At 40.0% G+C, this 26,590-nt stretch overlaps 3 protein-coding genes across 10 annotated transcripts in view; 1 reads left to right on the top strand and 2 right to left on the bottom strand.

Annotated features, from left to right (window-relative positions):
* Positions 1-5,450, bottom strand: part of CPNE1 (copine 1) — a 49,852-nt gene extending 44,402 nt beyond the window's left edge. For 2 of the 6 annotated variants that reach the window (XM_081916985.1, XM_081916979.1), the window contains exon 1: positions 5,323-5,450. The gene's annotated coding sequence lies outside the window, so the exon portion shown is untranslated. Of the gene's footprint in view, positions 1-2,160; positions 2,248-4,929; positions 5,059-5,322 lie in introns of those variants that run through there. The other 4 variants (XM_081916981.1, XM_081916980.1, XM_081916983.1 and 1 more) reach the window with 4 other exon arrangements.
* Positions 5,451-7,862: 2,412 nt separating this feature from the next.
* Positions 7,863-23,111, bottom strand: NFS1 (NFS1 cysteine desulfurase). Its single transcript, XM_081917081.1, has 13 exons — positions 22,988-23,111; positions 21,515-21,582; positions 20,877-20,993; positions 18,901-18,984; positions 17,560-17,712; positions 17,034-17,127; positions 16,246-16,380; positions 14,657-14,814; positions 13,557-13,662; positions 12,493-12,574; positions 10,592-10,675; positions 10,238-10,327; positions 7,863-9,625 (listed from the first exon to the last, which is right to left on the bottom strand). The coding sequence occupies exons 1-13, from the start codon at positions 23,076-23,078 to the stop codon at positions 9,562-9,564; spliced, it is 1,326 nt and encodes a 441-aa protein (XP_081773207.1). The 5' UTR covers positions 23,079-23,111; the 3' UTR covers positions 7,863-9,561.
* Positions 23,112-23,119: 8 nt separating this feature from the next.
* ROMO1 (reactive oxygen species modulator 1) lies at positions 23,120-26,314 on the top strand. Of its 3 annotated transcripts, none has more exons than XM_081917418.1 (3): positions 23,120-23,247; positions 24,820-24,950; positions 25,758-26,314. In XM_081917418.1, the coding sequence occupies exons 2-3, from the start codon at positions 24,820-24,822 to the stop codon at positions 25,864-25,866; spliced, it is 240 nt and encodes a 79-aa protein (XP_081773544.1). In that variant the 5' UTR covers positions 23,120-23,247; the 3' UTR covers positions 25,867-26,314. The 3 variants fall into 3 exon arrangements, with proteins under 3 accessions (XP_081773544.1, XP_081773545.1, XP_081773546.1); XM_081917419.1 differs by having other exon boundaries at positions 23,235-23,309; XM_081917420.1 differs by lacking the exon at positions 23,120-23,247 and adding an exon at positions 23,468-23,482.
* Positions 26,315-26,590: the final 276 nt, after the last annotated feature.

The following is a 26,590-nucleotide window of genomic DNA, read 5'->3' as shown; positions in this document are numbered from 1 at the left end:
CGCTGGGGAAACCCAGCCAGATGGGCGGGGTATAAACTATTATTATTATTTGGACAGCAACATCTACAAAACATTTATTCTGCAGAAGTCTTATAATCATAACCTAAGCAGCAAAATCAAAAGAGTGAATAGGCCTATTCAGTAGATACGGACCTCAGCACATCATAAAAAGGCTAAAACTTTTTTGTTAAAAGATCGAATAAACTGTAAACCATGTTATATAATATTGAGGGTGTCTATGACTAGAAGCTTTGCCCAGAGGCTCAAGTTCTATTATCGTCAACTGGTTTTTGAAGAACATTCAATTTTGCATGTTCAAGACCCACCACAAATATACAGTGGTACCTTGGTTTAAGAACAGCTTAGTTTATGAACAACTTGGATTAAGAATGCTGCATACCCAGAAGTAGGTGTTTTGGTTTGTGAACTTTGCCTTGGAAGCAGAACATGTTCTGCTTCCTGTTGAGAGTGTTGCATTTGTAAATTGAGGCCCCTGCTGCTATGGGAAAGCACGCCTTGGTTTAAGAACGCTTTGGTTTAAGAACGGACTTCCGGATTAAGTCCATAAATCAAGGTGTATTGTCTGAAGATACCTTGTTGCATACCTTATTACCACAGTTATTCAACTGGTGCTCCAGGATCTAAAGCAGACTGCAACAGCAGAACTACTGCCAAACAAATGTGGTCTGTGGAAGTGGTCTGAACACAAGTTGGGGGCGTAAAAGAGTAGGCTTATGTATGCTCCGATGTGTGCAGGCACCAGGAATGCAACCCTGCACAAATAGGACAAAGCCTGTATGATGAAAATTAAGTATAAATGCTCAAACACATGTCTGCACTTTAGACTGGTCCTTGGTCTGAAAAAAGTAGAAGCCTCCTAATCTGACCTACATATGTATTTCACTTGCACTATGTGCACCAAAATTCTGATCTTACACAAAAACAGGGACATGCTTTCAATCAGCACAAGTAAGCAATAGTATTGTTTACAGCCAAATCTTTCTCTGCAACCTTAAGGAGTTTTGAGATAAACCAGTCCAGATATATACATTCTATTAATCAAAACTATTAAGTCTGTCTTAGGAACCTGCTGAAATATTGAGACACCAAAGTCTTGTTCCATACTTCATCACCAGAAATGTCACTGGTAGACCATAGGAACAGGGCCTTTTCTGACAATGTGCAACTATTTTGGAACGTCATTTTGAGAGATGTCTACTTGGCTCCATCTTTATTTGTTTGCATGTGGGTAGTTCACAAAGCTTTTGTCTTTTATACTTACCAAAAAGCTATGCTGTGCTGTTTATTTTATACCAAACTGTAGTTACTGATGTTTTAGATTTAATAGCTGCTTTGATTATATTTCAGATAGAGAGAAGGATAAAAATATTTGAAACTAAATTATTAATCTTTGGGCCACTATCTCAAAGAATGCATTTCTTTCATAATGTCATAAAGCTCCTAACATGGCCTTCCATTTTAAATAATTCATTCATCTGGAGATACTTATTAAGAAATACAAGACACAAATGTATGCACAGCCATTTAACAACAGTTCATAAATGTTACATAGAAGACTGAGCAGCAAAATAGTACAGTTCTCCAGAAAACAACAGGCTGTAGATATAACCATCATGGTATATGTAAAGAATGTATTTTGGGGGGCACGGATATATAAAAATCTGATTTTGCAAATATATAGCTAACACTGATATGCATCACAAAATGTATTAATTTTTTCAGACTAAACACCAAAGAGCTACAATTATATTAAAAATGTATTCAAACACCAAATGCAAATTAAAGACTTAGCTGCCAAGCTTCAGCTAGGAGAGTAGAACTCACCTGGGTTTTGTTTGTTTTTAAACCTACATGACTAGACAATTTGGGTAACTACACAAAACTTGCTATACAGAAGAGTTAATGGTGTTTTAAAAACCACATAACCCTAAAAAGACCTCAATCTTAAAGAATTCTACCCACAGAAAGTTTTAACAAAAAAATCACAACTTGAGGCCAACAAAGGGGGGGGGAGAAACCTCCATATATTTTTGGTGATTTAAACTTTTTAAAGTAACTCATGTACTGGCTCTATCTTCCTGAGTACTTTGAATTATCCAAGCGTGTTCAGTAAGTATAAATACATCTTCTGTATCTTACCTGCCAAGAGAGGTGTGTTTTTTTTCCTTAACAAGTAGTAGAAGCCAAGGCAATCCTGTGGGCAACCAATTAAAACCAACTTTTAGACTGAAATAAAGAATAAATGGAGGCAAAAATCAATGTAAGCAACACATAACTAAAAGTTAGCAGTCCACAATGTGCTGTGTATTATGACAGTCTGGGACAATGTCCATCATAAGGCACTCCAATACATGGGAACCACAAGTTTGAGAGTGCATGAAATATACATTCCTTGGTCTTTTCCACAGCTTCACACATTTTGATAGCAACAATTACTTTTATTTTAAAACAAAAAATATTCAACATGAGAACGAATACAAACAAAAAGCCAGAACACATTCATTACAGAAATTAACTTTGCATTCTCTCTTCAGATAGCTGATTTGTCTCATTTCATAAAGAGGGCTAGTTTATTTTTCCTGATCAAGAAAACTAGAATAGCTTTCTAATGCTACAACTTCTCACCCAATTAAGAAGTACTTTAAATAAACCAAAACACAACATCCTTTCAAAGTCATTTCACATTTGCTGAAGCCAAATCAGACTGCAAATACCTTACAATACACTTCCTCCTATTTCTTTAACTTTGCTTTGCTTATTTTAGAGCTGCAGAATCAAAATACAATCCAACATAAATTGCAAACAGGACAATCTTCTTCTCAAAGCACAGGACCAAACAGTATTTCACAATCATTGTGTCCAACATTCAGCAAATTTATATACACTAGTACTTAAACACACACAACCCTAATGTAATCTGGAAATCCTGATCTGCAGATCCTGAAAATACTTTCCATTGAAAGAAAAGAAACAAAAACGAATACTGAATTCCACACATCTCATGAATGGCTTGACAGGCAGTTCTATGAACAGGTGATATCTGTAATTATGCCTTATTTAAAGAAAACCGTATATTTGCTGACCACAGGAAATAACAATTAATCGAAACAAAGACTTTCAAGGAACAAATCAACATCAGCACCACAAAACTTAAACAGTGTGAATTCCCGCATAAAATCTGAAGTAAAACACCTGTCTGAACAGCAAAACCCAAGAACTCATTCACTACCTGACCTTATAAACTATTTACAATTCCGGATTAGGACATATGTTAATTCATGTGAGAATTATTCAGCACAAGCCAAACTTCAGCATCTGAAATCTTTCAATTATCCTGGTGACAATTTTTTGTACAATTCGAGAGATCGCCTTTTTTCATTTCTAAATAGCTTAATAATGTTCCACATGGTCATTTCACTGCAAAATATAAATGCTAACAGATATTTTTCTCCAACCAGTTCCCAGTGCACATTTCTATTCAACAAAAGGGTCTGCCGTCATGCTCAGTTTTTCCAATAACTATTTTCTGTGGTTTATGCCGCATGCATAATTCCAAGCAAGAATGTTCAGAAATCAAAAACCTTTTCAAAAAAAGCATACTACCAGATATGCTGAGATATTCTGTCATATTAATTTATCCCTGGTCTTAATGACTCCTTCGTGCCCAATGAATACTCTTTGTACGTTGCCCTTGAGTCCCGAAATATACACCAAAATCCTATAGAACCTATGATAAGCTTCTTTTTTACTCATGAGGTAAGCAGAACATTCCTAAGTACAAAGTAACTTTCCCACACCAAGCATTTTCTTGGAGCTTTGTTTCAAACAAACAGTATTAAAAATGTATGATTACTATGCTTATCAGTAGCTGGGGAAGGGAAAGTGTGCTGGAATAAAGGGATTCACAACTGAAGACTCAAAGTCAACACAAAACTAAAGCCAGTATTTCCTAATAATCAAAATACATAAGAACAAATACTTTTTTAAAAATGAAAAGCCTTTTTATAGCATCTTAACAGTTTGTACCTATATGTAAGTTCCTATCACCTTCCTTTATCTTTGGCTAATAATCATCAATTACTTTACCTACTTACAGCAGCCCTATTGTTTAAAAAGCAAATATCCTTCCATTTATGTCCCTCAGAGGAAATAAAGAAACTAGGAAAATACAGCAAACAATGAAGCTCTCTTTCATGAAGTCAAATTTCGGAATGATAAATTAATTTTGTATACAAATGATGTCCTTATCGCTCTATAACGAATGAATTTGTTATATAACCTGATGAGCACGCCCATGTCAGTGAAGATATGAAACAGATCCACCCCAGGAGTCCTAAAGAACAACCATAAACTCTGAAGTCATCCTCCAGAACCAAATGTTTCTTAAAACCTTTTTAGCCAACTTAAAACAGCGACACCGGGTTTCACATGTAAGGTATCATTTCATGCCGCGAATTTAAATTTTTGTTAACCACGAAGGGCCCAGAAATTTCACAGAGCGCAGTTAACCAAAATAACAACCAGTGGTGTGTGTACCTGGAGACCACCCCACCAAAACAAAACCGTGAAAACAGGACGCTAGATCTCAATCGAAAGCTTTCGAAAATTCATCACGGCGTTGTTCACACTGAGTCCAGTACCACTTCGAATCTGCACAAGGACGAGTCTTTATTTGACTTGGACGCCAGAGAATCGGGCGTACTGCGACAGCTTTTGGTCGATGCAAAAAAAAAAATAAGGGGAAAAAAATCCCCGCAGCTCAGGCCATTTTGTTTTACACTACCGAGTTCGCTTCCATTCGCCCCCGTCATCCCCTACAATGGGAGCGCCTGCACCGCCCTAAGACCCGGTCCCGGGGATGCTCCCAGGGAAGCCCGGCCACTTATGAAGGGAGCCGCCGATACTCACCTACCCCCAAAAGAAACGGGGGTCACAAACCCACGGGGCGCATAGGCGGCTCTTCCACTACCCCGAACCAGCACCGTCGCTCAGGCGCAGCCAAGCAACCCTGCGCACCAGGCCCAAAATGCCTTAGCGAGGCTAAATGCCTGTCCAACCTACAGACCCCACGCGAGAGTTACAGGCCAAGGCCTTGAGGAGCCAACGAGGCTCCGGAGCGCGGCCCTCACCCCCCCCCCGCTCCCTTCAGGCCTCGTTCCCGCCCTCCCGCCCTTTGTGCAAGCTGAGGTGGGAGGGGAACACGCTCCCCCTCGCAGCCGAGCCGGACAAGCCCGGCTTTCCCCACCTATTATGATTCCCCGGCGAGCCGGAGGCGCCGCCAGGGAAGTGCTAAGTTCTTACCGAGGGGCCTGTACGGGAAAAAAGTGGGTTAGAAAGGAAACTAACTCGCCACTCAGGCCCCGCTCCCCGCGCTGAGCCCCAGCGCCAGCGACCGAGCAGCGCCACAAAATGGCCGCCCGCCTGCACAGCCTCCGGGCCGTCTGCGGCGAGGAGAGGAGGGTGTGGCCTGCGGTAGGCGGCGCCGCGAGAGCGTGTGTGGCGAAGGCAAGCGGAGCGAGCGAGGGGGGTCTTCCCTGGTGAGGGAAAAGCGCGGGCGCATCTTCGAGGTGGCCTCCTGTGGCACCTTCGCAGGCTTCGCACGTTTGGTGTGGCGAAAGCTTTCAGGTGGTCAAAGCCACTCCGCCAAAGACAACAGAAACGTAGTCAGCAGTAGCCGAAAGGGGGTGGGGTGGGGAAAGTTTTGTAAACATTAGGACCAACCTGCCATGAAATACAATAGGTGCCAATACTTCTGTCACATTTCCATGTGATCAAACCCAAATATATTCAACATAAAAAGAGAGAAAAAGCAGTTCCGTGCATGCTTACCCGGCAGTAAGTTCCGCTGAGCTTCACAGGGGTTACTCACAATGGTGTTCAGAATCGCAGCCCCATTCACTTATAGCTGCAAGGAGGGTGCTAATGTCAGTCATTTCTCTTCCTGCTTCTGTTTATCTTCTTCTGCTCATGGTAGAAGTTAGCCTCGCAAGAGCAGCTGGGTCATACGTTTCTGCTAGCCCGACATTTCTGTTTACCAAGATAGTCCTTTCCCCCGTGTTATCGCCTGTAAATCACTGTATCTGTGTTGCCATAAGGGGAGAGTTGAGTTGCCTTTTCTTTTCCTAAGAAGAACGGTGGTGGATTATGGAACAATTCTTTTCTATGCATGTTTAACTAAAATATAGTTATAAACTATATTTAACTGATGAGTGCAACATTTCCAGGTTGCCTGGGTGGGTCGCTTGCTGTTTTTCAATGTACCTTTGTTCAAAGTTCATATTAGTAGTAGCAATGGGAAGCAGTGTTTTCCACTAGGTACCTCTTGATAGGACTGTTGTTGTTTAGTTGATTAGTCGTGTCCAACTCTTCATGACCCCATGGACCAGAGCACGCCAGGCACTCCTGTCTTCCACTGCCTCCCGGAGTTTCGTCAAATTCATGTTTCTAGCTTCTATAACACTGTCCAACCATCTTGTCCTCTGTCGTCCCCTTCTCCTTGTGCCCTCCATCTTACCCAACATCAGAGTTTTTTCCAGAGAGTCTTCTCTTCTCATGAGGTGGCCAGAGTATTGGAGCCTCAGCTTCATAATCTGTCCTTCCAGTGAGCACTCAGGGCTGATTTGCTTCAGAATGGATAGGTTTGATCTTTTTGCAGTCCATGGGACTCTCAAGACTCTCCTCCAGCACAATTCAAAAGCATCAATTCTCCGGCGATCAGCCTTTGTGGTCCAGCTCTCACTTCCATACATCACTACTGGGAAAACCATAGCTTTCACTATATAGATCTTTGTCGGCAAGGTAATGCCTCTGCTTTTTAAGATGCTGTCTAGGTTTCTCATTGCTTTTCTCCCAAGAAGCAAGGGTCTTTTAATTTCGTGGCTGCTGTCACCATCTGCCTTGATCATGGAGCCCAAGAAGGTAAAATCTGTCACTGCTTCCATTTCTTCCCCTTCTGTTTGCCAGGAGGTGATGGGACCAATGGCCATGATGTTGAGCTTCAGACCATATTTTCCCCTCTCCTCTTTCACCCTCCCAAGAAGCAGGGGTCTTTTAATTTCGTGGCTGCTGTCACCATCTGCCTTGATCATGGAGCCCAAGAAGGTAAAATCCGTCACTGCTTCCATTTCTTCCCCTTCTGTTTGCCAGGAGGTGATGGGACCAATGGCCTGATGTTGAGCTTCAGACCATATTTTCCCCTCTCCTCTTTCATCCTCATTACAAGGTTCTTTAATTCCTCCTCACTTTCTGCCATCAAAGTTGTGTCATCTGCATATCTGAGGTTGTCAATATTTCTTCCGGCAATCTTAATAGGACTACACAACTTTTTTAAAAAATGCAGATCTGCTAGATTTCGTTCATATTTTTACAACTTCCAGGCTACAGTATACGAGTGCATTGTATATATTATGTTGTAAGTATCTTGGACCTCAATGGTCCACCTTTCTCTTCTGTCCAATTATCTAAAACTGTTGAAGAGCACCCTCAAGTCTCAAAGTCAGCAATATTTTTATTTATTGATGGCTAATTTCTGAAATCATGGAACTAGATAGATGCCTGTTCATGAATGTCCTGGAATTAGGGGTGAGCAGTGAGGAGGCCATGATTGCTGATAATACATTACCACATTATTCAAAGTGGCAAGAACAAATTGAGAGGATCTTCAAAAAGGATCTCCAAACTCTGCACAATAGCAAATATATTGCAATATACGCAAGTGCAAAGTGATGCACATTCAGACAAAAATTCCTACCATCTCATATATGCTTATGAGAACTACTTGCTCAGTAAATCAGTGTATATATTTTCCATCCCAATGAACAAGAATTCACAACTCAAAAAAGTAAAAGCTGCTTTTATCTCTTTATTAATAGATGAGTGCCACATTACTAAGTTAAACATAGAAAAGCATTTTTGTGCCAATTTTAACTCAGTATTTTGTTTTTAACACATTATCTTTTATCTGTCTGTCTGTAATATGTCCTTTCTCTTTCATTGTACTTATATTGCACAGAATTCCTCTAAAACAACAAAAATAAATGTCTGAAAAAGTCTATGTGTACAGTGTAAGAAATAGTGTACAGTGTAAAGCTGTTCCAAAGCTGTTTTATTTTTAATTACCTGGGGGGGGGCGGGGATTTAATGGCTTGCCCACAAAATTTAATTTAATTTTGTGATATGGTAATAAAACTGTCATCATTGTAGTATCAATGCTTCTTCCGTTTTAAACCATGCTTTTGAAAACTTCTGTAACGATTTTGCAAATAAAGAACTCTCCTACATGAAGCAGTTTTGCCAGAACAGGTTTGCAATAAACATTATCTCAAGGAAGCTGATACAATTTCAATGGGAGTATATGCGTTGTGTGTATAGTACTCGTAGTTAAGGCAAGTGATACTTAATTGATTGAGTGCTAACAGTCCATTCCCTAGGGTCAGCAGCCATTTCCTTCAAAATGGTGTGCACACAAAGCTGCATAAGACAAGTGTTCATTTATTATAGACAGTTAAATTTCCTTCCTGCTTTTATTTCAGAAAGCAGTAAAAAAAAAACTAAAAACTTCCCTTAAATAGGTGTTTTCTTTCTACTACTAGAAAAAGTAATACCAGTAAAAAAAAAATCTGATACAAATGAGGGCACACATTTCTGAGTACCAAAAATACTAGCCTCACCAGTTTAACTTAATCTAGCACTGTCAGGCACCCTGAAGTGAAAGGCAATGACATTGATTTATTTTTTTAAGTGATTATCAACCTGGGATATTTCTAGACAGACACAATCTCATTCTCAAGACCATAGCTTCTTATCAGCAAAAACCAAAATATGTTGCTCTACAGGAAAAACATTACATTGAAATCTTCCATTGTCACTCAAAAATAAATCAATAAATAGCTCAGAAAAAATTATTCTGGAAAGCAGGAGAAAAAAATTGTGAAACCAAATCAAGGGTAAAGGTAAGGAAAAGGTGAATTTGTGAAAAAGTGAATGTGATCTGCATTTGGGAGCTAGTAAACCTTAGGCACAGTTGAATTCATTGCTATGTAGCAAATGCCACTGCTCAAATATAAAACATGGACTTTTTAGATGGAAGACTGCCTTCTGTAAGAGGATTACTTCTGACCATACTGTCTGTTTGAACACAAGTTTTGCAATAAGACAGATGTTGCTGAAACAGATGCAAATTATTCTAGGGAAAACCTACAGTAGAAACAAACTACTTTTTTATTATCTTTACAATAAGACAGTAGAAGATTTGGCATATCAAGCTGCACCAATGTCACCTCCAAAATAAAAGTACTGCAACTTCTTTGGTTCCAGGAAACTAATGTCCATTCGTATTTGATGATTTGTAAGCACAGTTATTTACCTGAACAAACATTGCCTTAGATTTAGTTTTCAGGCTCTAGATTTAGAAAGCGTAACTGATTACCCAAAGATTTTGTATTTTTAAAACAAGCACAACATGGTTTTACTCAGGAATGTAGAGAAAATATTACTTTAATCTATATCCAAGCAGTCCAAGATAACAAGTGATTTCCTTGCTTAATGTTGTGTCCATTTAATGCTCTTCAAATCAACTCCATCCTGTACCATTTCCCACAGTGGGCTGTGAAATGAGAAGGAAAATTCAATGACAGTCAGAAATACAAATAATTTGACATCAATAGAACTTTCAGGAAATAATTAATAAGAACAAAATATTATTTTAATCGAAGTTCCACAAAGAACACTTTCTAACTACATAAAGTAATTATGTCTAAGAATGCCTCCTATCTTCCAAAATACCCAATTAAGATGTTTTGTTATGGCAAAATTTCACCAAGGTTGAATGCCTGAACCCACGATGGGTATTACAGTATATTGAGACACTAGCAATGGAAATAAAGAGATTTATATATGAATTTCCACCCTTCTAAACGTGTATTTACCCTGGCCTTTGACACCTGAGAAATATTTATATTAGGACCCACCTGATTCTGTGACTTAAATAATGGGACTGCATGCATATTTGGGCTTTATAAGGATTGTGCCAGTTTGCTGTAAATATCTGGCTGGACCACAGCTACAGAGATAACAAATAGTATATTCCTTCCCCTATCTTGATCTGCTCTAACCACTGAGATTCCGTGACTTCTGGCAGTATTTCCTTTCCACAGACAGACTTTTAAAGAAATCCTGTGATGGTTAATGTCTAATATTCAGATTTATATTTTTTTACCTCATCTCCCTTAATCTCTTCACATGCTGTATGCATTTTTTTACGGTATAATCTACCTCCTCTTCAGTTGTGAACCGGCCAATGCCAAACCTGCAATTAAAGCAAAGAGCTTATCAGATGCAACATAGCACACATAAAAAGATAAAAAGGGATTCTTCGCTTGATGGGTGTAATATAATTGAATGTGACTGTCTAGAACCGGCATAGGCAAAGTTGGCCCTCCAGATGTTTTGGGACTACAACTCCCATCATCCCTAACTAACAGGGCCAGTGGTCAGTGATGATGGGAGTTGTAGTCCCAAAACATCTGGAGGACGAGTTTGCCTATGCTTAATTTAGAACTATAAGCCTTGCCTTATGGATGAGTGAGCCAAGTCTTCATCAGTTCCAATTGCACGCAACACATATGATGGTTCCAGAGACGCAGATGTGCAAGCACTAATGAGAAAAAACAATATGTTGGCATTTTGTCCTTACACAGAACTGGTATAGAAATCAAAATAGCAGACAGCTCTAGAGTAATATGCTCTTATTATAACTCTATCGCTGCCCCCTAAAGATTTACTAACTACAGAAACAAACCAAGAAGACTAATTATGCAAGAGAAGGGTGTGTAATTGCATAATTAATAGAAGGTAAGGCATTTCAACTGCAGAAGCAAAAAATAAGGCAGAGTACAGCAACAGATTGATGTTAGAAAAAGAAGTGTGAGGTAGGGGGAAAGATCAGACAGGGTGGGTAATATATTAAAAAGTGTGTTATGTGATCAGGAAAATAAGAATGACCAAGTTCTTCTTATAACTTAGGGGGACTAAAATACTGGAAGGAAAGGGCAAAAAGATATTAGCAGCAGGAATTAACCATCTAGTAGATCCAGTTATAACTAAAAAAGCTTGGTTAAATTATGTAATTTGACATTTGCCAATTGAATTTTAAAAGGAATCAGAAATATTTGAAAGGAGTCAGCAATGCTAATAGGACACTCCTTATAAATGGAAGTAAATCAGCCCTGGTCAGAATAAAGAAAGATTCTGGATTAGATGGCTCATAGATTTGTTCTAGATCATCAATTCTAGTAACTTGAAGTGGAAAAGGCCACTTTTATTCTGCACTCCTTTAAATATCTGGCATGGGAGTTCCAGGCAATCTCTCATCTGCACACTGACCAGACTAAGACTTGCATAGCTTTAACAATAGACCGCATAATGTGTCCTTAGACCATATTCCAGGCTCTCTCTTCTCTCTCACATATGTAAGACTTATAGAAGTCAGTTGGGCCATAACCTGTTATACCTGGGTCCACCACCTGTTGTTAATACTACAACACACTTTGACCAGTGTCATCAGCAGAGTATGCACAGCTCCAGCAGAGTCTTCTAGCACAACATCAGAGTTTTCCTGCTTTTTAATAGTCAGTCTTTTTCACAGTTCCCCTATCCATTTCAGTTCAGTTGAAAGTATGTAGTGTCTGTTGTCTCATGGCACAAGACAAGCATAAATACACTAGCTACATTAACTTTAAGAGATGCTGGTACATCATGAACTAATCTAGTATAATAGAGTTCTCTAGTCCCAGAAACAAACCTTGTAGTGATCACTTGCCCTTACCATGCTAGCTCACCATACTATACGGAACCGAAACATATAGCATGAAACATTCACCAAGATGATAAAACCTCACACTTGGCAAATACCTCACATTGATGCCAATGTTGCTGAATTCAACCTTGGCATTATACCTGCCTCTGCATGTACACACATTCCTTAGAAAAGGGGAGGATGCATGAGTCATGTTTTAAGTATTTAGCCTTCAACTGTTTCTAACCACCCCGTGTAGCTGAGTCTTTCTCTAAACAGAATCCAGAAATGAGGGATGGACTGCTGAAGAAGAAGAAGAAGAAGAAGAAGAAGAAGAAGAAGAAGAAGAAGAAGAAGAAGAAGAAGAAGTGGTGGTGTTTGGACTTGATATCCTGCCTTTCACTCCCTTTAAGGAGTCTCAAAGTGGCTAACAATCGCCTTTCCCTTCCTCCCTCACAACAAACACTCTATGAGGTGAGTGAGGCTGAGAGACTTCAGAGAAGTGTGACTAGCCCAAGGTCATCCAGCAACTGCATGTGGAGGAGCGGGGAATCAAACCCGGTTCACCAGATTACGAGTCCACTGCTCTTAACTACTACACCATGTTGGCTCAAGACACGGTCCAAGTGCTTAGTGCAATTTCACCCATTCTTTCCAATTTACACCAACAATATTACCTTCCAGAAGACAGAGCCACATCTTTAAGTGCCATCAGCAGGCTTTCTCCTTCCACATATGCAAAGGATAAGTTAATGCAGCCTGCAAAGTTAACAAAGCAGTGTCAGCTTCTTTTAAGATTGCACTTTAGACAACAGGGTTTTTGCAGAATCATAGAATGATAGTATACGAAGGGACTACAAGGGTCATCTAGTCCAACCCCCTGCAATGCAGGAATGTTTAGCCCAACATGGGGGTTGAACTCAAGACCCTGCTCTTAAATAATCTGAGTCTATTTTCCCTTTATGGAATGTTTCTTTTTCATTTCCTTCGAATGTGAATGTCACCACAGCTCTGATCACCAGAGAGCTAAATGCTAATTCCAGAAATGCATGCAGAACAACTGTCTCACCAGCACACCCATAATTTTTATTTCTAAACAACCTAAAACTGGCTAACTGTGCAGAAGACAATGAAGTGGAAGAAAATATTGAGCAGCTCTTTGGACCATTACAGAATTCTTCACTCAGTCTTTAAAACAGTGATTTATCCTAGTGCTCTGCCTAAAACATACAAGTCAGAACTAAGATGTAAAACAATAAAAAAAGCTTGTGCATAATCTGCTATTCACTGGGATTGATTTATGCAGTGATTTAAGGTCAGTACAGAAGCAGAAGACATGTGAATTAGTTTAAACATCGTGTTTCAGTGACTACAATCTCTACTTAATTTCATGTTGACTTCATATGCTTAACAGAGCAACAGTGAAACTATTTAGAGTCAACCAAAGCTTTAGCACTGATGCTGTTATAATATTATCTCAGTTTTCATCTAGTCATGAATATATAGAACATTGTATAACAGAGGATGAGAATTTTGCAATATTCAAGCTATTGGTTGAGTTTCTGGGCTAGTACCCGATGAGCACAAGATTGCTTTCAATTCTAAAACAATACTGCTGTACCAGATTAACACTTAAATCTGTTTTAAAATTTCCAATGCTATATTCATTTTAAAAAGAAACCCTAAATGGCCAAAGGCAATTTCTGAAGTAAAGAGGAACTCAACATTCTGCTAATAATACCTGGATAACGATGAACTGGATCGCCGTTCATTACTACATCAGGAATTTCAGACATTATGTTTGTAACTAATCTGCCAGCTAATAAACTAATTCGCTTATGGTCATACTGAAAAAGAAACAAGAGAACTTATTAGCTATTCTACAAACATGCAGATGAGCCTTGATTGATGTACTAAAAATGTTCTATCAGTCAAATCTGGCCTGTTAACCAAAAAGACAAGGCAAAATAACACAATATTTGCCAGAGCAATTTCTCACACAAATAATAACCATAGCAAAATTCAGCCCCAAGTTAAATATGAGAGTTACGGTTATCAAGCTGATGCTGGCTATGTGCAAGTGGAATAGACTTCCATCTGCACAATGGGACCTACCTCTCCTCTCCCTTCCATGCTCTAATACCCCCAAATATGCCCCACATTTTCAGGGTACATGGGGGATGGAGGAAAGAAAGAAAGGATAGATTCATTATGTGAACAGAAGTCTGCTTGCACAACATTGGATTCCACCCCCTGAGTTTGCTCTACTATCCCACAATTGCTGCTGTAAAATTCAGAAATATGTAGCAGGAAAATTCTATAAGAAATTGCCTCCATAATTGTTTTAAAATTCTATGCTCGAGAAGAAAGAGAGATGCCCTTGAAATAGAGGCACATCTCTGTACAATTATTATAATCAATAAACACTAGTTGTTCTAGAAACTGCTTGCCTTCTCTTACCAACAGCAAGACAGAGACCAGAAAGGTTCTAACTGTAACGTTAGAGTTTGTAAGAAATATGGCACAGAGAACTACTTAATGAATGAACATAGCACTACTAAAATATCTCAGAAATACTCAAAACCATCTCAGAAAATTGTTCTGCCAAGAAGGCCAAGTTTGCTTTGCTTATATAACTGCTTTTACATATTATAGGAAAATAAAGGCTGAATTATGGAGCACGATTAGTTCTCTACAGTATAGAGAAGGGCATCATATTAAACCCTAATCATTATTGTTAAAGGAATGTGTTGCAGACTTTCAACCATCAACAAGGCTTCAAAGAACATGGTAAAATAAATGGATCAAGAAAAGTTACACAACTAGAACTGCTCTTTATACCTCCATCTCTTGTTGTGCCAATTCGCAAGCTGCTCCAAGACCAACTGCTAAAGGAGTTGGCACAGTCCCAGAACGTAATCCTCGCTCCTGGCCTCCCCCACTTTGTATAGGTTCCAGTCTTACTCTTGGTCGCCGCCGAACATAAATTGCACCAACCCCTTAGAAACAAGAAGTTACTTCTGTTCAGTACACAGGTAGACTTTCCATACTGTATGTCTCCTAGCATATTTAGAAACATTTAGAAAAAATCCTTCAGGAACTTTTAATCAAGATTCTTCGTCACAAGAGATGCATTTTAAACATTCAGGGCAACATCCAGTGATGTTCCGCCACTTGTGCAATAGGAATCTGGTTGCACAACAGAACTTCCAGTTTCTCATTTGAGCTTGCAGCCCCCTATGCACCCCCAAAAATCTACTCCAGAGGGTATCCAACCCTCTGGAGAAGATTTTTTGGGGATCACTGTAGGGACCTGCAGTGGGGGGAAGAGAGGAAGAAGAAGCCCTGTTACATGAACAGAACCATTCACATTTTGTTGGATCTCATCTTCAGATATTCAATTTACATTTCTAATTGGAAGAATCCTCGTTTGCTAATTTCTATAAAATAAGTATCTTCTCCTAAAATTTATCAAAATCCTTGAGGTGTTCTTCAACAGGATCTTCCTTTGTCATTATTTAACTCCAGAAAATGAAAAATAACTGTCTGGCATCCTAATCTAATATTCTGGCAGAAAGTCATGCATACTGCCACATCCATACACACAGTCTATTATAGACTGTGTCCTTAGTGTCCTGTGCAGTAGTTTGCATGGAGGCTGCTGCATATAGATCTGTATAGTGTAAGGTATGTGGTTAGGCATAGCTTAATCCATTTGTAGATGTAGCTTGTTCCACATATAGCTGTCTCCACATCTTGGATAGCAGACTAGTGTTTAGGAACCAAGTTGTGTTCAAAGTGCTCAAATGGAAGAAGAGGAGCAGTTTGGATTTGATATCCCGCTTTATCACTACCCGAAGGAGTCTCAAAGTGGCTAACATTCTCCTTTCCCTTCCTCCCCCACAACAAACACTCTGTGAGGTGAGTGGGGCTGAGAGACTTGAAAGAAGTGTGACTAGCCCAAGGTCACCCAGCAGCTGCATGTGGAGGAGCAGGGAAGTGAACCCGGTTCACCAGATTACAAGTCTACCGCTCTTAACCACTACACCACACTGGAAGTACTTATTTAGAAGAAAGCTATTTTGAATGAAGCGCCCATCCCTGCAAGACTGTTGCAGGCTTTCCTCTGCTATTCTTGTTTCCTCCTTAAATACTATTGCAGGGATAGGGAGCCTGTGGCCCTCCATATATTTCTGGACTACATCATCCTTGATCATTGGCTATAATTGCTAGGGCTGATTAGAGCTGTAGGCCAGCAACATCTGGAAGGCCACAGGTTCTCCAGCCCTGTACTAAGGTCTCTGTTTTTCATGGTGCGTTGACAAGGGTTAGCGATTTCTCCAAATGTTTATTTGACTACCAAATCAAATAAACCTGGCCACCTTTATTAGTAAAAATGAAGTAGTATCTGATATAAGAAATATCAATACCTTTGGGACCATAGATTTTATGGCCACTGATGCTCATTAAATCAATTTTCATATCATTGACATTTAGAGGAATTTTCCCAACTGCCTGTGCAGCATCTGTATGAAAGAAAATTTTATGGGAACTGCAGATCTGACCTACAATGCAAAAACAACATGGTTCAGAATGAAATATTATTTATATTTTATGAAAATGTTGAAAGATTTTAAACATACTGATTTTATCAATCAATTCAAATGTAATGCTAAAACCGAGAGGTCATCACAAAATAAATCTGGGAACAGATATAATACAAATGATGTCTGTGTTTCACTGTACTGTTAGCTTTCAACTGCTGGGAGGTGGGCATTTAGATGGGAGTGAAATGGCTCAAAATAAAAAAAGGGGGGGGGAATCCTCCACAGTCCTGCTCCAAGAGTAGGCACATAAACAACAACCTTGAAATTCTTTTTTTAAAAGGTTTGGAAATCTGGTCACAGATCTCACATGTAACATCTATTTTGACCTTCACAAATTATTGACAGACATAGAAAAGCTGTCAGCTATTGATTGTGAGCCAGTGATTTGTTTCTAAGTCACCACAATTATGTAGCTATTCTATGCTTCAACAGTGTGTGCTTCATTGTCGAGCTTTATAAGTATTTGGCAATTTAGCTCAAGATATGACGTTTGTTTATTTGTTTGATTTAGTATTTATTTCAAATTTCATAACCAGTTTTTTGAGGAACTTCTTCCATAAAGCATCTTACAATCTTTCATAAAATCAATTCCACCCAAACTGTCAACTTACCAATGTCCTTAACTGGCTGTACCACTCCTATTTCATTATTCACCGTCATTACTGAAACCAATCCTGTGTCTGGTTGTATTGCATTTTTTAGATCCTGGTGGAAATCATAGAAGAGAATTAATTCAAACTGCATTAGCACTGCAAATGAAACTTATTTTACAATTACACTGCACTTTTAACATATAAGCACCATTATATTCAATAGGGCATACTCCCTGTGCTAAGATGTGCACTCTAAATGGTTAGAGATATAAATCAATTTATTCTACTAGTACATAAAGTGTCCTTTCTTTGAATGCAGCTGCTAAACTGATCCAATTTTGTACAATATACTAGGTAAGCAGTAAACCTCACCCTTTTGTCACTGCAACCCAACAAACATTTCACCAGTTTTTACTTAGACAGCTCTCTGTAGCATCCATATTCTAAGTGGAAGACTGCATTTTTGTTAACATTCCATTGCAAAGGACTGAAAAAGGGAGAAGCTGCAATCACATGAATACAAATTTGGAAACAAGTGATTTACCTTTAAATCTATAATCCCATTTTTCTGTACAGGCAAGTATGTGACTTGAAATCCCTCAGCTTCTAGTGCACGGCATGAATCCAGCACACACTTGTGTTCTGTTTGTGTTGTAATTATATGTTTCTTTCTGGATTTATAGAATCTTCCAACACCCTTTACACAGATAAAACGGGGGGGAAAATTAGATCAAAACTGCTGGAAATCCGTAGTTTCTATAAGTATCAAGTAAAAAAATGTAAAATGCCCAGTTACCTTGAAGCTTCAGGCAATAGACAACAAATCCTAGGCACATTTACTCAGAACTAGGTCCCACCAAGTGCAGGGGGGTTTACTCCCATAAGTGTACATAGGATTGCAGCCCCAAATGGTACACACTTACATGGGAGTAAGCCCCACTGAGCACAATGAGATTTACTTGTGAGTAAATATGCAAAGGATTGCATATGAAAAACTATTCAAGTAATCTTGGCAATTTTCAACTTTAGCTCAGTTTTTTTAAGTAAGTGTCATGGTTTCATTTTTACATATTTTCATTTTTTACATATTTTTACAACATTTTTCCTCAGTGCAATTATGGGAAATAGCTACAAAGCAAAACTGTAGCCACAGAAACCTTACAAACTGCAGTGCAGAGAAGAATCTTGAAAAGAGACCTGTCGGTTAGTTTTGATAATGCAACTCTCTCTTTGCATAACTGTTTTAAGTACAAAGCAGGCAGAATTAGGTTTGGTTATACAATAGGCCTCTTAACATCAAGAAACATTAGTGCAATCTACTTTAAGGAAGGCAGAAGTTTAATTCAACTACCAGTACAATCTTACATGCATGTCTGCACAGAAGGAAGTCCCACTGTGTTCAATAGGGCTTACCTTTGAGTAGACGTGCATAGGAGTGTGCTGTGAACCTGGTTAAGTTTACACCAAGTTGTTTTAGGAACTTACAGTATATTGCTATACGATCTCAACCAAGTTACAATTACAATACATTTATATCAGAAACAACAAAGTAGATATTTAACATGACGCAGTATGCTCATCCTGCAAATGCAAAAACAATAACATTATCCAAATAACTTTATGTAGAGAATTGTGACTTCCACCGACTTTAAAAAAAACTGCACACAAGGTAATAGGTTTAGCACTTTTTAAGACTTGCCTATACTTTTATTTATTCTCAGGTAAAGCCAAAAAATATACACAGGATTGCACTGATAGTTGCTGCAATTGTATTAAGCTTCTGCCTTAATTATAACACAAGACAGGACAGTAATATTTGAACATCCAGACTACTGTGAATTGTTTTTACATCACCATCACTTGGCATTACAATATACTCATTTACCTTAATTGCTATGTTGTTTGATTCTGTTGCCCCACTGGTAAAAATAATTTCTCTAGGATCTGCTCCTATTAACGATGCAACTTGCTGTTTAAAAAAAGACAGAACACAATAATATAATGTTACTACTTTGAGGCAGAAAACCACATTCACCAGACAATTTTTGTAGCATCTTTCAAAACCCAACTGCTTCGTAAGTCAGCAAAGGCAGATTTAGAATTAAACTGCATTTTTATGCCCACAGGAAGTGCAGCCACTTCTTTATATTAAAAACAAAAAAAACTTGGTCCAGTAGCATTTGCCACCTACTGCCTGGTCACTAGTACCCTCTTTTAGAGGGAAGGTAGCAGCAGCACATATACAGGCATTCTTGGAGGACAGATTACCTTAACCCACTAACCCACTGCAATCTTGATTCAGGTCTGATTTCATGGCTGAATTGCCTTGGTTGCTGATGGGTTGTCTTTATCAAAAAAGGGACAGGGGAGTGTGACCCTGTTGCTATTACTTGATCTCTCAGAGGCTTTTGATGCCATTAACAATAGTAACCTCCTGGGATGAGTGTTGGAGGCACTGTGTTGCAGTGGTTTTGCTCCTATCTCCAGGGCTCCTATCTCCAGGGCTGATTTCAAAGAGCACCGCATGGGAGTTTTGTCGTCCCCCCGCAAAGTGTGCTATGGGGTGCAACAGGAAACCGTCCTGATCCCAGGGCTGTTTAACATCTGTATGAAGCTGTTAGGTGTCGTTGTTAGGAGATTTGGAGTAAGGTGTTACCAGTATGCTGATGACACCCTGCTCTATCTATTTCTCTCTGAAATCTAAATCAGATGAGGCTATGCAAATATTAAACATGCGTGGATGAAGTTGTGGGATGGATGATAGCCAATAAACTGAAAATGAATCCTGGCAAGATGGAAGCTCTGTGGGTAACTGGGACCCAAGTCCAGAAGGCAGCTCAGTTGCCTATTCTGGGTTGGACTGCATTCTTCCTGAACAATCAGGTATGTAGCTTAGGTGTACTGCTGACTCCAACTTTGTCACTATAGGCCCAAGTAGTCTTGGGCTCAGAGCACCTTCTTTCAGCTTTCTATCAGTTTTGGCTGCACAAGGATAGCTTGGCCACAGTGGTCCATATATTTATCCCCTCAAGGTTGAATTACTAGAATGTGCTCTACGTGAAGCTGCCCTTGAGGTTTGTCTGGAAGCTGCAACTGGCACTGAATGCCAGGCTTTTTCAGGATAGCACTGCTATTGTTCATGTTGGTTTTACATTGGGTTTAATGTACTCTTAACTGTTTTATGTTTGTATCTTGCTTTTCTTTATTTTGTATACTGTCTTGCCAAAGGCAAGGTGATTCTTTTAAAATAAAATTCAGAAGCAATACAAAATACACAGGTGAGTGAGAAGATTAAAGATTTTATTCTAAAACAGCAAGCAATGTATACAAAGCAAGCACTTCAATCTGCTACTTGGAAGCCCACAAGAAGTGGCAAAGTGACTCCCCCAGGTAGCCTCAGTTTGCACGGCCCTGCAGCCAATCAGTCCGTGCATGAGCTTCAGAGAAACTCTGCCCAAACCACCTGATTTTATAGATAGCCTTGTGCCTTCCTAGACTGGCTACCTGCAGATAATCCATAAGCTGCCCCTTCCCTCCCTCCCAATGTCTCACTTTCTCAAAACAATGTCCAATAGCAAAGAAGGTACCCAGCATTATCCTCCACAACTGATTAAGGCAGCTGTGGTGGGGGGGGGATCACCTTCTCGTTCTCAGGACATTAAAGACTGTTCTCACACCAGCAAAAAAATTAACAACAGCGAGGGAGGGGGAAGGAACAGAGGCAGGAAGGGTAACCATGTAAGATCACTAACTCCTTGATACAATTTGTCTTCTGGATGAAATTCCCATACATACACTGCCATGAGATTTGACTGATAAGCAGTTCATAAACAAATTATAAGAAAAATGCAGAAATCTCACCTGTCTAGCTTTTTCCATAGCAGATTCACTCTCCCAACCATAAGCATGAGTTCTTGAGTGTGGGTTACCATAAAAATGCACAAGATAGGGAAGCATGGTATCCAAAACCCTAGGGTCCTAGAACAAAATATTAATAGTTATTCTATTTCATTTCATCATTAAAAAAAAAATCTGTATCGAAGAGTTTTCCCCTACACACCCAAATGCTTGGAACACACCTGTTATTAAGGCTACAGACTTCTTTCTGTTTGTGTACACAAGACAGTACGGCCAGTATGGCAGCAGTCTTTATTTCAGAGTAAATAGGATTAAAATGTGATTAAGAACAGGCTGTAAATGTTCAGCCATGTTCTCTTACTACTAGATCCAATGAGAAGTATCTGACTCAGTCAGACTCTAGGAATTATCATTTCTACAGTTCTAGCCTGAGTACATCTTAGTCAGATATCACATTGTATTATTCTCTCACCTATCAAACATCTCAGGGTAGACAGGAAACTTGGGCACTTACCTAGCAGTAAGCCCCCACTGAACATAGTAGGATTTACCTCTGGGTAAATAGTGCAGGACTACTCTGTAAACAATGTGTTTGTTTAAACAAATGCTCCTCAAAAGAGTACAGTACTTAGTTCACAAACCAGAGGAGTTGTTGCTTGGACATCCATGTACAATGGTCGAAGCGAAGTTTCATCAGCACTGCTTATGCCTAGGGAAAGACAACTATATGAGTGACAAATGCAAATTTGCAGAAGATATCATTTCTACTATGGGGTGGAGGACTTATTCCAGTATGTAGTATAATATGAAGATTAATTAATGCACAAGCAATTCAGACAGGTGGTTAAAACATATTTTTCAAAAATACTTCCACTTTAAGTTCAGCTTCAGAAGCTGATACACAGGACTATATTGTTCAGGCAGCTATAACAAAGCATTTCAACCAGAAACTGGCATTTTAAAAGTTTGAAACTGAACCACCAGCAGAAATCCATTGAACTGAGCTCACACAATAGTGAAGTGTTCAAAGAGCAAGATTATCTCCATAGCTTAGCTATATGTAACATATAAAACATTTTCAGATTCAGAATGTTTGGTTCCTCTTAGGATTGCTGAGAAAAGGTTTCCAACCAGTGATGCAGCGGAGCAGGAACATGGGAGCTTCAGTAGTTATTCATACCTGGAGCAATGGCATCTGATTGGGCAGTATTTGCCAGCACTGCAAGCTTGGAAGTTGGATCTGGTCTGGCACATAATACTTTTATTAGGTAGGCTAGGCTCAGACTTTAACTGGCCCAAGGTCACCCAGTGAACTTTATGGCTGATTGAAGATGTGAACCCAAGTCCCTCCCATTCTAAAAATGGGCATTATGCAATGTATTGCTGATCAACAAAGAAGCCTACTCCCCACCCTTTAACTGTTCTTAGGAATGTAACCATGTGAGCTGTCGCGATGAGTTCCTGCCCTTCCAACATTACTAACTACGCCACTTTTGCAAACCCAAGGTTGGGCCTGTAACTTTCAAAGGGCTGTAATCCCACCCGCGTCATCTCAACGATCCCTTGGGCTGCGACAGTAGGACTCAATCGCAATGCCGTTTGCTGCAGCTGACGGGAGAGAAAGTTGGACGGACCACCACAACACCGGGAGGCGTAGCTATTTATTTACACGTTCTCTTTCTGCGTTTGAGCTCTTCGCATCGTGCCATGGGGCTAGTAGTAGCGTCGCTGCGGCGGCTCTACCCCGTCGGATCTTGCGGCTCTACGGCCCCGATCCTCTACTACTTTCACATTCAGCCAAGGTTGTTTCCAGATGACAGCAAACCCACTTCAGAGAGTAAGCCCTCAACAGGAAAAAAATGAAATACTGAGCAAGCTGCCTTAGGGAAGAAAGGACCAGGCGACTCTCACTCGTGTTTGGTTTTCCCCCCCCTGCGCGAGCTTCCCAAGCCCGCAGCAGCGGAAAACATAACATTGCCCAGGAGGCAGATGCCAGGGCAGCCGCGGAAGGGAGCCGCCTACCAGCTGCTTCTGCTGAAACTCGCGATCCGCGGGGCGTCCCGCCAGGCTCGCTCGCCCTTCTGGCGGGATTGCAAAGGACAGAGCGCCGTTACCTTGCTGCTGCGGAGCCCCTGAAAGCCGCCTCCTTTGGCCGGCTAGCAGTCCTCTCAGAGCCCGCCATGTCGCCGGCCGCACCGCCATCATCGTCCCTCCGCCTCCCGTCCTTCGCCCAGCCGACAGGCACCCACAACAACGACGCTCGCCTCTTCGCCTCCCCCCGGGAGAGCCGTTTCCTGCGACGTCATCGGAGTGCGACGGAAGCGCAGGCCGCGCTGAGGGAAACTCGGGTGGAACGAAGCGCGGAGTGGTCGAGGTGAGGGGGGACGAGGGAAGAAGCAGGGAAAAGGCTGTTTGCAGGCGGGCCCAGAGAGCGAGGTGGTCCAGGGGGGGCTTTCTGACGTTGGGTATCCGGGTGGGGGTGGGGTGGGTCTCTTTCGGTTGCCATAGCGATGCCGCCGTTTGCGTCGTTCTCGTCTCCCGCGTCGTTGGCCTTCGTGGTTTCAGCGAAACTGAGAAACTCAATATTTACGATATTTAAAGACCTCGGTGTTCGTTGTCACGTAACCTAAAAATTATAAAGTCGCGGGTGTTATTCTGGAGCCCATCTTATTGCGCCCCCTCCCCCGCACATCCCCAACAAAGATCTGTCAGTCTTTTGTGAATTATTCCTCTTTTCGTCTCTGTATCCCTTTAAAAGCGGCAGTGTTTCCAGAAACTGGTCCGTTTCTCCATATTGGAGGAAATTGCTGATACTCGCACAAGAGATAAGCAAGAATATAGGGATTTTAATCTTTAAATTACAATGGCTATGCTGCTGGCTTTTTGGTGTGTTGTTTTTTAAATATAAAAAGCATTACGTAAGCGTCTGCGAGTTCAAGGTCTAGATTGCACCACATTACAAATAATGGCTAAGGCAGCAGAACTCCCTGGAAGATTCAGTGGGGATATAGATCCTTCAAGCTAAGGTTAACAATATATTTGCCCTGTTGTCAGGCCCTTTTGGTTTGGGATTGTTTGGCAACTTGTGTGTTTGAACTTCTGCTTGCTAAACTACTACAAGTGTTACATAGGGGAAAGTATTGCTCCTTAATTTAAACATTTAATAATTTAAACAGTTGCAAAGTAGAACTTGGTCTAAGAACTTTGTCTTAAGAGACCAGACAGGGTAGTAAATGGAAATAGCTTAAAATAATTTAAACAGTTGCAAAGTAGAACTTTGTCTAAGAACTTTGTCTTAAGAGACCAGACAGGGTAGTAAATGGAAATAGCTTAAAATCTCAAAGTTTATAGTTCATTTCTAAGTTGCTGTTCATTCAATGAAGTTGATTTGTAACAGTTAAATTTTGCAAAATGAAATTAAAACTTTTTTTAAAAAAATAATAATGTTGAGTTCAAAGTGCTTTTCAGCCTAGTCCTTAACTGACTCGCATTTATCATTTGTACATTTCTATCACACAGTTGATTGGCAATCCCAAAGAAAATGTGACAGAATAATACAGTACTAGGTTTAGTGCAGGAAACTAATTACCGTATCTTCACACAGGTAGTGATTACTGCATGTTTAACTCATTTGCCTACCTGGGGCATTTTGAGAAAATCTTTGTGGTCTAAATAGAACCATATATCCCCCTAACTTCAGCTTCCATAAAAAGACACATTTGTAGCAAGTTTTATTTTGGATGAAGCAAATCAAATTATGAATTCTTATGGTGCTACTGTTGAAAATTTCTTGGTGTAGGGACTTCTTTTTCACCTTTGTTATTCATAACAGTCATGTACATTGATCACACTTTCATATTTGGAGTGGTCCATCCACACTGGTGCTGTGGATTATCTTCTGCGTGGAAGCGATAGATATTCTTTAAGTATTTTTTTATATTTTTAGATGCCTGTGACAGTGGGGCCATATGGCCAATCCCAACCCAGTTGCTTTGACAGAGTGAAAATGGGCTTCATGATGGGCTTTGCTGTTGGTATGGCAGCAGGTGCACTGTTCGGCACATTTTCTTGTCTCAGGTATGTTGGAATGTAGTTGAATGCAACATAAATCCTAAGAAGAATCTTCTTCGTTACCTTTCCTGGCTTAGGAACAGAGCAAAATAATGCAATATGATCATATCACAAGGGTAACCATTTTGAGCAGGGATTCAGTTTCCAGCCTAGCATGAGTCAGCAATGCAGATATAAGTGTGTCCCGCCCTCATTACGGCCATGGTCTGCACTCTTCCAAGTCCATAAGGACCCATGTGTCAGCAATTGCATGTTAATTGGACGTGCCCCAAATGGCCACCACCTGTACTTAACAATCTTTTATGCTTACTTCCCCATCTATTCTGCGGATTGTTGCCAGATAACAGACCATGACTGCAATCCTGTACATTTCTGAGAGCAAGACACATTCATGAGTATAAAGCTTTAGATAAAATCTATAGTAGAAATTACTTCAGCTGGAGAATAATTAGTACTAAAACTTTGTACTCTTAAACTGTGTTGGTGTATATGTACTAGCAAAGTAAAGGATGGGGTTTGGGATTAATACTAAATCTTAAAAGATGTGTGTTTTCAAATGACCTATCATTAACCTTTTCTCTTTGAATTAGAGTTTAGTTTATGGGAAGTGCTTCTGTTTGTTAAGATGCACTGGCTGGCAGACCACCCAGTGCTTACTATGAGCTAATTTGTTGTATAGGTCACTCCAAAGTACCCACTCAAAATTAGTGAAGTTTTTTTACATTGATTGCATTTCCCAGTAATCAGATACAAAATTATTTTCCCGTGATTATTGTGGGAAGTAACCACCTCTGTCATTGTTTCTTCTTTTAGGTTTGGCATGAGAGGGCGAGAACTGATGGGTGGTGTTGGCAAAACCATGATGCAGAGTGGTGGAACTTTTGGGACATTTATGGCAATTGGCATGGGAATCCGCTGTTAATGTTACTTTTCTATCACGAAGACCAATGCCCCTGCAAGCTGGAAGTTCTGCTATGTAGTAGAATAAAAATCTCTGCACCAGGATTGAATAATCCATCAAAATAAGTTTCGGCCTTTATTGCTTTGGCAAGAGTTTGTAAATCTTTTTCTCCGTAACAAAAGTGGCAAAGGCAGTGGAGATTTAGAAGTAATGGAATCTCTGTATACAGTGAATCTCTATGGATGTGACCTCAAATAAATGATCAATTATAGGAATCATACCCATTAGAAGATGCTTTTTAATTGGTATCAAGTGTTTCCTGCATGGGTATGATTAGTTTATTACAAGATCAGCCATTGTTTATCAAAGGAATCTTCTGTCCGCGATTTTGTAAGCCAAACCAGGGAGGCTTGAATTCTTGCAAAAATCCCAAGTTTATGGAGGTGGAATAAAATTGGACGAAAGCGTGTATGTGACAGGATTAATTTGAATCATTGCATGGATAATCAAAAGAAGTTGGTACCAAGTGTTTGCAGTGTAAGCCTAATAACAGTTTCATGTTTAAGTTGCACTTATTCTGGGAGAGTAAAAGTAATTTTCATTACATGTTTAAAGAAGTCCATAGCTTTCCACTTGGTGATAACAAGAACTTCCTACTGTAGGATTGGATCACTACTATTATAGAAGGGGAGCTCAGGCCCTCTTCTGCCTTCGAGAGAAGGGGATAATTAAATAACACAAGAAA

Source organism: Podarcis melisellensis (assembly GCF_964234715.1).
Source record: "Podarcis melisellensis genome assembly, chromosome: 6".
In the NCBI taxonomy this organism is placed as follows: domain Eukaryota; kingdom Metazoa; phylum Chordata; class Lepidosauria; order Squamata; family Lacertidae; genus Podarcis; species Podarcis melisellensis.
Note: the sequence above shows the minus strand (reverse complement) of the source record. Positions and strands in the feature narration are given on the sequence as shown.